The sequence below is a fragment of the Mercenaria mercenaria genome, chromosome 10, assembly GCF_021730395.1.
Source record: "Mercenaria mercenaria strain notata chromosome 10, MADL_Memer_1, whole genome shotgun sequence".
In the NCBI taxonomy this organism is placed as follows: Eukaryota; Metazoa; Mollusca; class Bivalvia; order Venerida; family Veneridae; genus Mercenaria; species Mercenaria mercenaria.
The window spans coordinates 73204366-73221145 of NC_069370.1; the positions used below are offsets into that span (position 1 = coordinate 73204366).

The 16780-nt window shown below is 37.1% G+C and overlaps 1 protein-coding gene across 2 annotated transcripts in view; it reads left to right on the forward strand.

The window, feature by feature from the left end:
- The first annotated feature begins 3355 nt into the window (after window positions 1–3355).
- The window catches only part of LOC123561299 (unhealthy ribosome biogenesis protein 2 homolog), a 106981-nt gene continuing 93556 nt past the window's right edge, over window positions 3356–16780 (forward strand). For both annotated transcript variants that reach the window (XM_045353569.2, XM_045353570.2), the window contains exons 1-2: window positions 3356–3392; window positions 16326–16476. In XM_045353569.2, the coding sequence (XP_045209504.2) occupies window positions 3368–3392; window positions 16326–16476 (176 nt within the window). In that variant the 5' untranslated portion in view covers window positions 3356–3367. The remainder of the gene's footprint in view (window positions 3393–16325; window positions 16477–16780) is intronic.

Here is a 16780-nt window from a genome sequence, read left to right on the forward strand (position 1 = left end):
TTTTGGTTCTAAAGGTATGCCTTTTATGTAATTATACTGGAGCATTTTTGTGTTTTACATGCCATGCCTTTTGTTTCCATTGCGTGTGTTAGAGATACCCTTGGCGTGGATTACTTTTGTTTACACTGACTTTGGAACATGGCAGAGATAAGAGTGAGGTTGGGTATGCACCATACACCATAAACCGGTTTAAGCTCCCCAGTGGTGTTTTTGCCACTGACCTTTCGAAAGTGGAGCCCACTGTGTTCCTTTATTTGTTCGTTTTGTCCTTGTGTATTTGCTTTGTTGTATGTGTGTGTGTGTGTGTGTGTGTGTGTGTGTGTGTGTGTGTGTGTGTGTTGGCAGTGCATATCTGCGTGCTGTGTATTTCGTTTTTGGGGGACTGCATTCCCTGTTTGATATTTATCCTTGTTTTTTTCTCAGCTGGATCCAAAGTACCCATCATTCCATCCAAGCTCGCACTGAAACGCTCAGTGACCGCATTTCCCATAGGATGATAGGGCGTAGTCCTGGTCTCCTGGTCTTCTCCACCCCTGTTATGTTACACAGTTCCTGGATGACTACTCTCAAAGTTTCTTCCCTGCTCACTATGTAGCGTTGCCGGAAAGTATAGTAGTGTGAGAAAAAGTTCTCAAAAAAGGACTCTAGCAGTTGGCTGTGCGGTTTGGTTGCAGGATGGAATGCCTTGAGCATAGCGTGTGAAGTGGTGTGGGATGACTTGTGTGTCTCGTAACCACCCTTGGACCTCTCCTGTGACTATTAGTCAATACATACCAACTCCATGGGATGCATACTCGTAAATGGTACCGGGTGTGCTGGGGCTTTGGTTGGAGGCAGTATCTTCCTGATGGTATCTTTTCTAGACCTAGCTAAAAAATCTGTGCTTCACCAAACAAAGTGTCCTGTCTCGTCCTTGGTAACCAACAGCATCATGGAGTCCCTTCATGGCCCATTCCCTGTAGTTTTCTGGTAAAACTAGATGAAACACATGGTCGTCCATCTAGCACTGTCTGTATTATAAGATGGTAAAAGCACTCCTGTGTCTGAGATACTTTTGCCCTTCCTTGGACTCCTGTCTTATATGGTTCTTGGAAAGCTGAACTCTCTTGTGAATTACATCATATATCAATGAATTTAAATGATTGGATCGTCTAACTGCTGCTCCTTCCAGTTAACATCACACATATTTGTTGCCTGTAGAGTATTTGTGTGTTTGCTTTACCACATCTGTAGCTTAATGTTAGGTTATATTCTTTGAAAACGGCAGGTCAGGATTTGATCATTGACTGCATTGTACCAAAGGCATAAAAGTATAACTGATAGCTGCCTAGCTTGACACTAAAATCTGTGAAAAGATCATCAGGAAGCAAACAATGCAACCAAGAAGAATAATTGCAGACTCGGTTTGATTTAGTCTCTTCATGAGAGGTAATGAAATGTGCAATGCCTCTCACGCCCCCTAGCCCCGGGGTAAGCAGAAGTCTATTACACATGTTGAATGGCTTCCATGATCCTAAAGGACCAGAAAATATAACACTGAAGTTTTATTTTAATTAAATATGTAAAAGTCAGCCAGACAGATCTCTGGCGCATTGACTCCTCACCCTCTTATGTATAAAATCTCAAATCAGCTTGTTGCAATCCCCATGGAAGATTATCTCATCCCCTTAACAAGGCAATGACACCATTATCATCTGCTGTCTTTGCAACCACCGACTAATACAAATACTCCTTTCCCCCCAGACCTATAATCTTATGAAATAATCTTCCACCTGACATTCTCTTTCTTCCAACCCTTGAACAGTTCAATACTGCTACTTCACAATAACTTAGTTATAGCCTCTACTCCGTCTAAAGAGCAGATTGCATGTATTGACATGCTGCTGTCTGACTGAGGCCTATCTGATAGGGGTAGCCGAATTCTGAGCTCTTTGTATAGATTTAACAATAACCATGCTCTTCTAAGGTGGCTGATTTCTGCCATTTCCCCCCGGGGCAAAAACGTGAGATTTAACAAGTTAAATTGGTGGGGTGGGGGCAAAAACTCGCTATTAACCTGGGGCATGGAGAGATAACATGATAATTACCAAAGCGGTGTCACAGGGCGAAAAGTCGACATTTAGCAACTCTAATTGCAGGGGGTGCGGTGCGAAAACTCAATGTTTGAAGAGCGCTAATTATCGTGTATTTCTTCCAATGTCCTCGCCATTTTAGTTACTAAATCTTGACTTTTCACCCCGCGACCCCGACAATTAGCAAGTTTTCGCCCAGCACCCTGCCATTGTAATACTTAAATTTCGCCTTTTCATGTGCGACCTCGTTTACTAGCGGCTTGTCTCTGGACAACCCCGCCATTTTATTTCTCTAGCATGACTATTTGCATTTTCATTCATATTGCAATTATCTGATTTGTGCCATTTCAACTTTTTCTCCTGCGCCCTCTCCAAGTGAAAACACAAGCATTTAGATGGTTAAAATGGTGGGGGTGTGTGGTGAAAACTGGCTATTTAATGGGGGCATGGAGCGAAAACACCATAATAAGATCTGCTTAAATGTCGAGTTTTTGCACTGCGGCCCGACATTCCAGTTACTAAATCTCGACTTTTCGCCCCTCGACCCCGTTAATTATCATGTTTTCGCTCAGCGCCCCCACTAAATAGCTAGTTTTCGCCCCATACCCTCGGCATTTTAACCATTTTAATCCTCGCCTCGGGGCAACAACCCGCTAATTAGTGAGGTTGTGTGGCGAAAAGGCGAAATTTAAGCATTACAGTGGTGGGGGCGCAGGGCGAAAACTCGCTAATTGTCTGGGTTGTGGGGCGAAAAGTCGAGATTTAGTAACTGAAATGGTGAGAGTGCGGGGCGAAAACATGATAATTAACACTCTTCAAACATCCAGTTTTTGCATGGCGCCCCCACCATTAGAATGACTTAATGTTGACTTTTCACCACATGACCCTGCTAATTACCGTGTTTTGGCTCTGCGCCCCCACTAAATAGAGAGTTTTTCGCCCCGCACCCCTGCCATTTTAACTCGTTAATACTCGTGTTTTCGCTCGGAGGGGTTGCAGGGCGAAAACGAGAAATGGCAGAAATCAGCCAATATACTCTTTACCCATTTTCAACTTTTGAATACTACTTCCCCTTTATTTTGCCTACAGTGTGTGAATGTGTGACATTTAATGAAGTTTACCTTTACCAGTGAAATAATCATTGCCTTTTTTTTACTTTCCAAAATATTGCATCAAAGACCATATTTTACTAGTATTAGATTTTTATACCATATTACCAGACTTTGTATTTATCATTTGTAAGAACTATCCTTTGTTTTTCTGCGTGAGTGGTCTCCCATTAATACTCTTTAAAAATGGCAGCCCGCATAGGGAGTTCGAGTTAGTTTTTTAATTTGTGTTTACATTTTCTTTTCAAGTTTTATATATGTAATGAACTTAGAATGACTTATAATATTCCAAACAAATAGAACTATCTGAAACTAAGTGTTATGAGCCATACAGCGCATTTTGCAAACGTATGGATCTGAAATAAGTACACGTGTAGCACGTGTTTTTATTTACGGTGACGGGTCAAAACGGCCCAAATCCATGACGGTCCGTCACCAAAACGGCCCAAAACCAAGACGGCCCATACCATGACGGACCAGTTTTCATTAATAACCAAGAATTTCAAATAATTCTTTTTATTTATGTTTTATTTATTTACATAGCAAAAATGACAACAAATTTTAGACCCAAATTTTATTATACATATAATTGGACAACAGGGCAGGACACGAAAAAAACATCTATAAAATGAACATTAATTAATTTTTAAAGCAATTAAAGCAATTAAATGCCCATAAAAGATAAATAAATATGGATAGGAAGTACGAAAATAAGCCATATCCTTTTTTTTTAACTTTTATGTCTTATTTAAATTTATTTTATATCGTTATATAGATACGATCATTAGACACTTAAAAAGCAAAAATAAATTATTTTATTCTAGCAATAAAGAAGTGAATAGCGATTATTAAATCAGAAAAAAATCATTGTCCCTTAATATAATTTTATTCTAAATCAACTATGATCTTACAAAAAAGCATCTTTAATTTGTCATAACGGTATATTACGGTATATTTAATATATCTGGGCCGTCCTGGACTGGGCCGTCTTGGTATAGGCCGTTTTGGATTTGGGCCGTCCTGACCCGCATTCTTATTTACAAATATTCGGTCTCGATATATTTCGTACTTCGTAACATTTAGAAACATAATTTATTTTTTTCTCCAAAATTAATTGAGGTTTGATCAAAGTTACAACAAGAAGTGTTTATTATATGCACAAAGGCAAAACAGTGCCCGACATGGGGCTGGAAACTGAACTGTACGACATGACTTGTCCAAATATTGAAATAACCAGGTCTAGGAAAGTGGTATACTTACAGATTATCTGTAAATTTACAGACAATCTATAAATTTACAGATTTTTCAATCTATAAATTTACAGATAAAGTGTTTGAAACTTGCTAAAATTATATTTAGACTCTAAATTGCAGTTTGAAATTAATTGATTTACTTAAAAAAAATGATCTTCATTCCCTAGAAGCCTGGGAAAAGGACTGGTTAATGGAGTTCAATCCAGATAAGTGTGAGGTGTTGAGGATTACTCGAAAGAAAAAACCTATCATCTACAATTATACACTCCATAATGATAATATATCACAAAAAAAATTCAAGTGGATGTGATTTGGAATCAAATAAAGATGCTACATGATTGTCAGAAATACACTTAACTTTGGTAGCGGGATAAACCCACAACCAAAAAACTACAGAAGCTGCTAAATACATGGGCGTTACACTAAGTAAAGATCTCAGCTGGTCAAAACACATTGATAACATCACATCGAAAGCCCACAGCTTGAATACTGTTCCACTATATGGCACCCTTGACAAAAATCCCACACATACAAAATTGAATGAGTACAATGGTCTGCAGCTCGATGCGTAGGTAACAACTAGGGTCACCCAAATGCTTAATGATCTCAACCGGCAATCCCTTGAACAACGCCCCATTAAAAATTCCCTTATTATATTAAAATAAGGTACAGTCTTATTGCAGTTGACCATAGCCACCTCACACCTACAAGGAGCCTGAACTACTTGATCCCACAATCTCACACGCAATTCCATTCAAACTCCTTTTTTCCAAGAATAATTTGTTCCTGGAATGGTCTCCCCCTACATATACAGTCCAGCCCCAGATTGATTCTATTCACTGAGAGGCTGGCAACTGTAACTTTCTAATCTCTATCTATGTTTTTATCTTAGTAATTGTAATTCTTTTTAACTTTGCATCTATTGAGCTTGTTCATCTTTTAACAGTCGGTCCCAGACAAAGCGCCTCCCAGTTATAATCAGTATTGATTGTTGGGCGGTAAAATGTAGATGTAGATATTATGCATAAATTAAGGTCAGTTTTAACTGTTGGTCATCTCTTTTGACTTTGATTTTTCTGAAAATGTCAAAAACTCAAAGTCAACAAAAATGGCTGAAACTCACAAATGACCTTAATTTATGCATACTATAAATAAACCAATTAATTTCAAGCTGCAGTTTTAAGAATAAATGTAATTTCATTAGTTTTTATACACATAATCTAAATTTATAGATCGATAGGGTACTTGATGTAAAAAACTAGGTCAATAGGTTAAATCATAGAAAAACTTTGTCTGGATGAGGCTACAATGTCTGCTTCTTCATAAAACTTTGTTAGAATGTTTATCTTTGTGAAATCTAGATATTCTTTGTAACTGGATTAGCTAGGTCAAAAACTAGGTCACCAGGTCAAATCATAGAAAAGAAGTTAACATTAGAACGGCCACTTTTCTACCTGGTCTTCATGATACTTGGTTAGAATATTTGTCTGTTTAAATTCTATGGTAAATTTGTAACTTAGTCACTTGGGACAAAAAACTAGGTCACTAGTTCACTATCTATGTCAAATCATTGAAAAAACTTGTGTTTACTTATAACATTGTTAGAAAGTTTGTCTGTATAAAAATTATTTTAAAAGCATTCGCAGAAATGTTCCTTCAGTGACCCCATATACTGGGTATACCAATTACCGTGAGTCTTATATTCAGTTGACTCTATTTATAAAAAAATGATTGTATGAAAGGATAAATTTTATTCTGTTTAATTATGCCCCCGGCATCTACTGATACCGCTTACAAGAATGGATTGATACTAATACAGATGTAACCAGTGACCATTCCTCATCTTCAAACATCACTTGACCTCAGTTTGACCTTGACCTCGTTTTGGACTTAGGTTGCTTTGTATTGACAAGGATGCCACCAGGGGCATCAAGCGTTTATTGAATGCAGCTCCTTGTTAATTTATATGTTAGCTTTAGACTTTTGGGCCAAAAAATTGTCAAAACACCAGGTAAAAGTTCCATTTTTGTCGTTAAGAGAACAGAGGTGGGGAATTCTAGCATATTCTGGCATATACCTATTACCGTGAATTTCAGCTTTCAATCTGAAGAAGTTATTAAGTTGATCAAAGACAAAGAAGGCATTTCTATTTTACAATGGGTCAAACTAAATATGAAACAGATATGGCAGAAATAAGCAACTTCATTGAAAATTAGCAGAGAAAAATTGCAAAGATTAACCATAACGACCAGTCACTTAGCTAAATTCCTTTATTTCTGGGATCAGTGTGAAATGAAAAGAAAGACACTAGTTTTTCTAAAAATCTAAGCGCGCATTGAGCATAAATAATGAGAGAAAAAAATGTTAAGTACTTTTCATGTTAAGTGTCAAAACAGGACATTCGCGGTAATATGTATATCCCGGTAAATTGGTATACAAGGTATACCATGTTTGTTGAAATTATTCCTTTTTGTTAAAAACATGGCCACCAGAAGAGGTATTAACTTTTTTATATAATTTATTATTATGTATACAGTATTTCCTATATGCATATGGTGGATGCTTAAAAAAATATTCTTGTCAGAAAACACTGGCCCAATTTCAAGACAGTTTCACAGATACTTAGCAAACGTGATCCTGTACCAAATCTCTGAAACTCAATTGTGAGATCTAATGCATTATGGCCCTCTTGTTTTTAAAAATCTCAGTATTTTATCTAAAAATCTCATTAAAGATAAAGGAATCAATAGAAAAATTAAAAAAGGCATACAGGAGTTTTTAAAAGGGAAGATTTTGAAGAAAATATCTTGATATTCCAAAGTGCTGGTGTATTAATTGCATGACAGTTATACTTATTTAACAAAACTGTCAAGGCCTTCCAGTGGTTTATCGTCTAATTTACTACGGTTCAGAGTTCAGATGTGTAGGAATTGAACCAAGAGGGCGTTAGCCCTCGTGGTTAAATACTGAAGTATCTGAACGATGAACTGTGGTAAATTAGACGATAAACTGCAAGAAGGCTTTGATTGTTTTCATTCTGACATGCTCATTGACATATTTTGATAAATATTATGCTGGACTTCATTTACCCGAGGAGTAATGTATTGGACGTCATGCGGCAATTTGACGTCATAATTGACATCATAATGCTCTCTTACCGGTCCACATGTCAACCATTGTTTATCGTAGAATATACAGAGCTTGATTTTCTTCTTTGTTTAATTGAAAATCAAATTGAGTCATATTAGAATCTTTATTAATGAACTTGTAAAATTCAGTGATTAGTCAATATCCATACATGTTAGAATTCACTGATACAAAGATAAAACCTGATGCAGTCTATTATATAAGTTTTAAGTATTCACCTTTAAAATCATCACTGACATTTTGAGGAAAAAATGGATAAAATGTACTGATGGTCAAAAACAAATGATATAGAATGACAGACTAATGGCACAATGAATACTTCACTAAAGCAGGCGGACGACAAGATAATAGAAAATAAATGATGAAAGCAGATCCCTGTATCAGTATATCCCAGGTCTACAGTGTCGAGATTTTTACAGACATTCTGTAAATATATGAAAAATCCATACATATAAAGCCTTTTCAGTCTGTAAATTTACAGGCTTGGTTGTTTTTAGACTTGGTGTATGAAATTTGGTGAAATTACAACTCAAAAATACATTTTGTTTAATAAGATTATATGTAAGGTTATACATACATATATAAGATAAACATTTCCAAGGACTTAATGGAAGAAAAAATGAATCTCTCTATATTCCATTAAAAGAGTCATGCAGATTGTCAGTATATCTGAGTTTTCATCTGATTACAATGTAATGGCAGCCATATCCAGTTTCTTTTTCTAGAGTTATGTTCCTGTTATGGACTTTACAATACATCTGAACAGAGTGTACTGGTTTCGAAGCAGTTTCCATCATAAAATGAAGGTTTTAAAAATATCTTTTTTCTTGAACATTTCAGTTCCGTAAAATGCTCCCAAAGAGAACACCTTAGCTCTTCTGCTTTATGAAAACATAAATATCAATAGTGTCTAGCGCACGTGATAACACACAGAGGGGCTCCAAAGGGGGTGAATAAATAGAGCTGAATCGGTTGACTACAGAAGCAGTTTCCATCATCAATTTTTGTTTTAATATTTATGTACATTTTTACAGTGAATACGACTAGAAAAGCACCATCCGTGTTTTTTTTTATCCCCCCGGCGAAGGGGATATTAGAAATGCTCTCCGTCCGTGCGTCTGTCCGTCTGTGCGTCCGCAATGATCTTTATCCGGAGCATAACTCCAAAAGTACTGAAGGGATTTTCTTCAAACTTCATACACTGATAGAACACATTGGGAGGAAGTGCAGTGTGCAAGAACAATAACTCTACCTTGCCTATTTTTTGAGTTATTCCCCTTTATCATATTTTCTTAAAAAATTTTGTCCGGAGCATAACTCCAAAAGTACTGGAGGGATTTTCTTCAAACTTCATACACTAATAGAACACATTGGGAGGAAGTGCAGTGTGCAAGAACAATAACTCTATCTTGCCTATTTTTTGAGTTATTCCCCTTTATCATATTTTCTTAAAAAATTTTGTCCGGAGCATAACTCCAAAAGTACTGGAGGGATTTTCTTCAAACTTCATACACTAATAGAACACATTGGGAGGAAGTGCAGTGTGCAAGAACAATAACTCTATCTTGCCTATTTTTTGAGTTATTCCCCTTTATCATATTTTCTTAAAACATTTTGTCCGGAGCATAACCCCAAAAGTACTGGAGGGATTTTCTTCAAACTTCATACACTGATAGAACACATTGGGAGGAAGTGCATTGTGCAAGAACAATAACTATACCTTGCCTATTTTTTGAGTTATTCCCCTTTATCATAATTTCTTAAAAAAATTTGTTCGGAGCATTTCTTCATGCATAGAGGGATTTTGATATAACTTGGCACAAATGTTCACCACCACGAGACGGAGTGTCATACACAAGATCCAGGTCACTAGGTCTAAGGTCAAGGTCAAGGTCACACTTAGAGGCCAAAGGTCAGGTACAAGAATGACTTCGTCCGAAGCATTTCTTCTTCATGCATGGAGGGATTTTGATGTAACTTGGCACACTTATACACCATCATGAGACGAAGTGTCATGCGCAGTTCCCTTCTTTAGAATTACTTCCCTTTGTTGTTACTTTAAATAGCTTTTATTGTAACTTTTTCATTACTAGTCGTAGGGAAAAATCAAGATCACTTTTCTGTAGTACAACATGCATGCTAAATCCAATTTTGAGGTGTATTTTGACCAGTCTCTACCTGAAAAGAGTTTTGTGTGGACTTGCAATTTTTTTTTTTTTTTTTTTTTTTTAAGATTGACTTCCCTTAGTTGTTACTATAAATAACTTATATTGTAACATTTTTATAATTGCCCATAGGGAAAAAACAAGATCACTTTTCTGTGGTAAAACATAGATGTTACTCTCCAATTTTAGGTGTATTTTATTATATATAAGGTATCTTTACCTGGTAAGGAGTTTTTTTGTGGACTTGAAAAAAACAAAAGACTTACAATGATTACTAAACAACCACAAAATTAACATTCCATTTGCAAATACAGCTGCTAGAGTAAAGAAATTTGCTTTGACGGGCATATATTGTGACATTCTGGCACTCTTGTTCCCTGTTAGCTTTCCATTCCTTCTTTTTACAGTAGCCATATAGAAAAACGTCATAGCTCTACTGTTCATGAAAATTAATAAAATTTAGCAGTAAACCACCTCACTACTGACTTATCCTTTCTTCCACATCTTTAAAACCCCTGATGCGGACCACAACTAAACGGTTGTTCAAAGCTTTCCCCAAAATTAATACTTTCAGACACTAACTTGCCAGGAACTTTAGCCTTCAATTATAATATGCCCAGCGGGGGGATTAGCCATGTCTAATTAATCTTTCCGGTGAAATTAATTAATACAATTTTAAGAAGTTTGAAGGTTCAGGTGTTAAATTAGGCTTGTTGAAAATAGGAGGTAAAAAAAAAAAAGCAAAACCTGAGACTCGAACTCGCGATCTCATGCTTGTGAAGCCGATATTCTTCCGATTGAGCTAATCGGCCAGTTGACATCATAGCGACAATTTATATATCTTATATACCCATATACTATATAAGGGATACAACCATTACTTTGTATAGCACATAGTATGTGACCAGTTACCCCCTTGGATAAGAAACTCTGGCAGGGGTAACCTGTTTGGTTTTTGCTCTTAATTATGAAAAAGAAATTATTGGCGATGCACAAAAATGACTCATTTTTAGCTCACCTGAGCACGAAGTGCTCAAAGGTGAGCTTTAGTGATCGCCCTGTGTCCGTCGTCCGTCCGTCCGTCCATCGTCAACAATTTGACTGTTAACACTCTAGAGGTCACATTTTTGGCCCAATCTTAATGAAACTTGGTCAGAATGTTACCCTCAATAAAATCTTGGATGAGTTTGATATTGGGTCATCTGGGATCAAAAACTAGGTCACCAGGTCAAATCAAAGGAAAAGCTTGTTAACACTCTAGAGGTCACAATTTTGGCCCAATCTTAATGAAACTTGGTCAGAATGTTACCCTCAATAAAATCTTGGACGAGTTCGATATTGGGTCATCTGGGGTCAAAAACTAGGTCACCAGGTCAAATCAAAGGAAAAGCTTGTTAACACTCTAGAGGTCACATTTTTGGCCCAATCTTAATGAAACTTGGTCAGAATGTTACCCTTAATAAAATCTAGTACGAGTTCGATATTGGGTAATCTGGGGTCAAAAATTAGGTCACCAGGTCAGATCAAAGGAAAAGCTTGTTAACACTCTAGAGGTTACAATTTTGGTCCAATCTTAATGAAACTTGATCAGAGTATTATCCTCAATAAAGTATTGGACGAGTTCGATATTGGGTCATCTGGTGTCAAAAACTAGGTCACCAGGTCAAATCAAAGGAAAAGCTTGTTAACACTGTAGAGGCCGCATTTATGACTGTATCTTCATGAAACTTGGTCAGAATGTTAATATTGATGATCTTAAGGTTCAGTTTGAATCTGGGTCATGTAGGATCAAAAACTAGGTCACCAGGTCAAATCAAAGGAAAAATTAGTTTACACTGTAGAGGCCACATTTATGACCATATCTTAATGAAACTTGGTCAAAATGTTAATCTTGATGATCTATAGCTCAAGTTCAAATCTGGGTTAAGTGGGGTAAAAAAACTAGGTCACCAGGTCAAATCAAAGGAAAAGCTTGTTAACACTAGAGGCCATATTTGTGACTGTATCTTCATGAAACTTAGTCAGAATGTTAAACTTGATGATCTTTAGGTCAAGTTCAAATCTGGGTCATGTCGGGTCAAAAACTAGGTCACTAGGTCAAATCAAAGGAAAAGCTAGTTAACATTTTAGAGGCCACATTTATGACCATATCTTAATGAAACTTGGTCAGAATGTTAATCTTGATGATCTTTAGGTCAAGTTAAAATCTGGGTCAGGTGGGGTCAAAAACTAGGTCACTAGGTCATATCAAAGGAAAAGCTTGTTAACACTGTAAAGGCCACATTTATGACTGTATCTTCATGAAACTTAGTCAGAATGTTAAACTTGATGATCTTTAGGTCAAGTTCAAATCTGGGTCATGTCGAGTCAAAAACTAGGTCACGGGGTCAAATCAAAGGAATAGCTAGTTAACACTTTAGAGGCCACATTTATGACCATATCTTAATGAAACTTGGTCAGAATGTTAATCTTGATGATCTTTAGGTCAATAGGTCAGGTGAGCAATACAGGGCCTTCATGGCCCTCTTGTTATCTTTATTATGTATTTTTAGCCCACCATCATCAGATGGTGGGCTATTCAAATCACTCTGCGTCCGTGGTCCGTCGTCCTTCCGTCCGTCCGTCCGTCAGTCCGTCCGTCCTTCCGTCCGTTAACAATTTCTCGTTATCGCATCTCCTCAGAAACTACCTGGGGGATTTTGACCAAACTTTGTCAGAATGATGTATTGGTACCCTAGTTGTGTCCCCCTGAAAATCAGACTGGTTCAACAATTTTTATACGCCCGTTTGAAAAACGGGACGTATTATGGGAACGCCCCTGGCGGGCGGGCGGCGTCCACAGACCTTGTCCGGAGCATATCTTCTACATGCATGAAGGGATTTTGATGAAACTTGGCACAGTTGTTCACCATCATGAGACGGAGTGTCATGCGCAAGAACCAGGTCCCTAGGTCTAAGGTCAAGGTCACACTTGGAGGTCAAAGGTCAAATTCAAGAATGACTTTGTCCGGAGCATATCTTCTTCATGCATAGAGGGATTTTGATGAAAGTTGGCACAATTGTTCATCATCATGAGAAGGAGTGTCATGCGCAAGAACCAGTCCCTAGGTCTAAGGTCAAGGTCACACTTAGAGGTCAAAGGATACAAGAATGAAAACTTTGTCCGGAGCATTTCTTCTTCATGCATAGAGGGATTTTGATATAACTTGGCACAAATGTTCACCACCATGAGGCGGAGTGTCATGCGCAAGAACCAGGTCTCTAGGTCTAAGGTCAAGGTCACACTTAGAGGTCAAAGGATACAAGAATGAAAACCTTGTCCGGAGCATTTCTTCTTCATGCATAGAGGGATTTTGATATAACTTGGCACAAATGTTCACCACCACAAGACGTAGTGTCATGCGCAAGAACCAGGTCCCTTGGTCTAAGGTCAAGGTCACACTTAGAGGCCAAAGGTCAGATACAAGAATGACTTTGTCCGAAGCATTTCTTCTTCATGCATGGAGGGATTTTGATGTAACTTGACACAATTATACACCATCATGAGACGAAGTGTCATGCGCAGTTCCCTTCTTTAGAATTACTTCCCTTTGTTGTTACTATAAATAGCTTATATTGTAACTTTTCATTACTAGTCGTAGGGAAAAATCGAGACCACTTTTCTGTAGTACAACATGCATGCTACATCCAATTTTGAGGTGTATTTTGACCAGTCTCTACCTGGTAAAGATTTTTATGTGGACTTACAATTTTTTTTTGATTTTTTTTTTTTTTTTTTTTTTTTTTTTTAAGATTAACTTCCCTTAGTTGTTACTATAAATAACTTATATTGTAACTTTTTTATAATTGACCGTAGGGAAAAACCAAGACCACTTTTCTGTGGTACAACATAGATGTTACTTTCCAATTTTAGGTGTATTTTAAGGTATCTGTACCTGGTAAGGAGTTTTTTTTGTGGACTTAGAAAAACAAAACACTTAGTATTTACTAAACAACCACAAAATTAAAATTCCATTTGCAAATACAGGTGCTAGAGTAAAGAAATTTGCTGTGACGGGCGTATATTGTGACATTCTTGCACTCTTGTTTAGTAAGTTATGGCCCTTTGTTTATTTCTATAATTTACATAGATTTATATAGGGAAAAACTTTGAAAATCTTCTTGTCCAAAACCACAGAGCCTAGGGCTTTGATATTTGGTATGAAGCATCATCTAGTGGTCCTCTACCAAGATGATTCAAAATATTTCCTTGGGGTCTAATATGGCCCCGCCCCGGGGGTCACATGGTTTATATAGACTTATATAGGGAAAAACCTCTTGTTCAAAACCACAGGGCCTAGGGCTTTGATATTTTGTATATGACATCATTAGTGGTCTTCTACTAAGATTGTTCAAATTATCCCCCTAGGGTCAAATTGGCTTCGCCCTGGGGGTCACATGGTTTACATAGACTTACATAGGGAAAAACGTTGAAAATTTTCTTGTCCAAACCACAAAGCCTAGGGCTTTGGCATTTGTAATGTAGCCTCATCTAGTGGTTCTCTACCAAGTTTGTTGAAATTATCCCCCTAGAGTCAAATATGGCCCCGCCCTGGGGGGTCACATGGTTCATATAGACTTATATAGGAAAAGATTTTAAAATCTTCTTGTCAATAACCTACAACATTCAAATTTGGACCACATGTATGGTTTGAGTGGCAAGATGAACTTTGACATGAGTTGACCTTGATTTTGACCTAGTGACCTACTTTCACATTTCTGTAGCTACAGCCTTCAAATTTGGACCACTTGAAATAGTTTTGTGCACTGAAAAAAACTTTGACCTGACTTTGACCTAGTGACCTACTTTCACTTTTTTGAAGTACAGGCTTCAAATTTGGACCACATGCATATTTTTTGTGTTCCGAATTGGAATTTGACCTTGATTTTTACCTACTGACCTACTTTCACATTTCTCAAGCTACAGCCTTCAAATTTGGACCACATGCATAGTTTTTGTGTACCGAAACAACTTTGACCTTTACATTGACCTAGTGACCTACTTTCAACATTTTTGAAGGTGCAGGCTTCAAATTTGAAACACATGCATAGTTCTGTGTTCCGAAATAAAATTTGACCTTGATTTGACCTAGTGACCTACTTTCACATTTTTCGAGCTACAGCCTTCAAATTTGGACCACATGCATAGTTTTGTGTACTGAAATGAACTTTGACCTTAAGATTGACCTAGTGACCTACTTTCACATTTCTGTAGCTACAGGCTTCAAATTTAGACCACATGCATAGGATTGTGTACCGAAACAAACTTTGACCTTGACATTGACCTAGTGACCTACTTTCACATTTTTGAAGGTACAGGCTTTAAATTTGGACCACATGCATAAATTTGTGTTCTGAAGTGTAATTTGACCTTGATTTTGACCTAGTGACCTACTTTCACATTTCGTCCTTGAAATTGATCTAGTGACCTACTTTCACATTTCTCAAGCTACAGCTTTCGAATTTGGACCACATGCAAAGTGTTGTGTACGGAAATGAAATTTGACCTTGAGCTAGTCAGTAAGTCTTGAAATTTGGAACACTCAAAAATGGCACATTGGTGGGCGCCAAGATCACTCTGTGATCTCTTGTTGGTAAATCATCTGGTTTTGACTGCCAAAAGGAGGAACTTTCAACTTACTTGGGGATTACGGAGTTATTCTTTGGGCATGCGCATTAGTTGCACGTGAAATCCCCTATGTGCGGAATGTAAACAAAACAATTATGGAATGAACAATTCAAGTTTTCTTGGAAAGTTTTTACTCTTTGTTGCTGAAATTTCACAGAGCTCTGGATTGCAGGGTAGCGTTATGAAAACAATTTCGACTTCATTGTGAAGAACGTCACGAAACATAAAATAACGCATTGACGGATACTACTAGCCGACGGAAACTGCTTCGAAACCAGTACACAGTTCCTGCAGTTTCCATCCAATTAAAATGAAAATCACAATGAATGTAAATGGTGACAATATCACAGATAAACTTGGTATGCTAATTGCAGTTATGGCCCTTGAATGAGTCAGAAATGCAGTATTTCATATTGTTTATATTCTAGAGATCAAATTAGGAGAGCAATCTTCATTAAACTTACACAGAATAGATATAGCAACAAGATAAAGAACACTAACACTAAATTTATGGTATTTGAATTTGTCAAATGTCAAAGTGGTTCTGTATTACAGTTTAAACATATAAGAGGCTTCATTTCATAAGCGTTAGTGATCTTCATTAAAATTACACAACTGCACATTTTTGAAGGATCTTATATAAATTTCATAATGGGCAAGATTTCTGTAAAACATTAAGAGTTTTGGCCCTTGAATTATTTAAAATCTACAGTATTTTACAGTAACAACACATTAGAGACATCATTCCTTCAGTATATAATCTTATCATGCCTCTGCTCATCTGCTCATTCACACTTCAGACCCAGTCCCAGACTTCATAATGATGATGTCAGATTATTTTTTTTTTAAACTTGGAACTGGTTAATTTCTAAAAAACATCCAACATAAATCCTTGTTTAATTTCATTTCAGACTTTTATTTGAACCTGAAGGACAGGTCACTGAAGATTGAAGATCGGCTAAAACTGTTGAGATATTCGTGGAAATCTGGAGATGTGTTCATACCAAATAAAGAACAAGTTCTTGTTGATATTCTGACTGGTTTTCTTATCAACAAGAAAAAGCAAGTATTCCATCTACAGTCTTATATTGATTTGTGTATAAATGTAAGAAAACAGTCAAGCCAGTCAAGGCAGTGACACAGTCTGGCTACTTAAAGCAGCTGGTTGCTAAAGAGAAGTTTAAATTAGGACATAAAACCAGTTAAGGAAGTTAACTGATTGACTTCTTAAGGCAAGTGAATGTTTAAAAGAGGTGGCTGCTAAAACAGACTCAGCTGTAGTTCATTTGTGGAGAACATTTGCCTCACCCAAGGACAGAACTTGCAACCTCATGGTTGACAGTCTGCTGTTCGTTTTAAGGCAGTT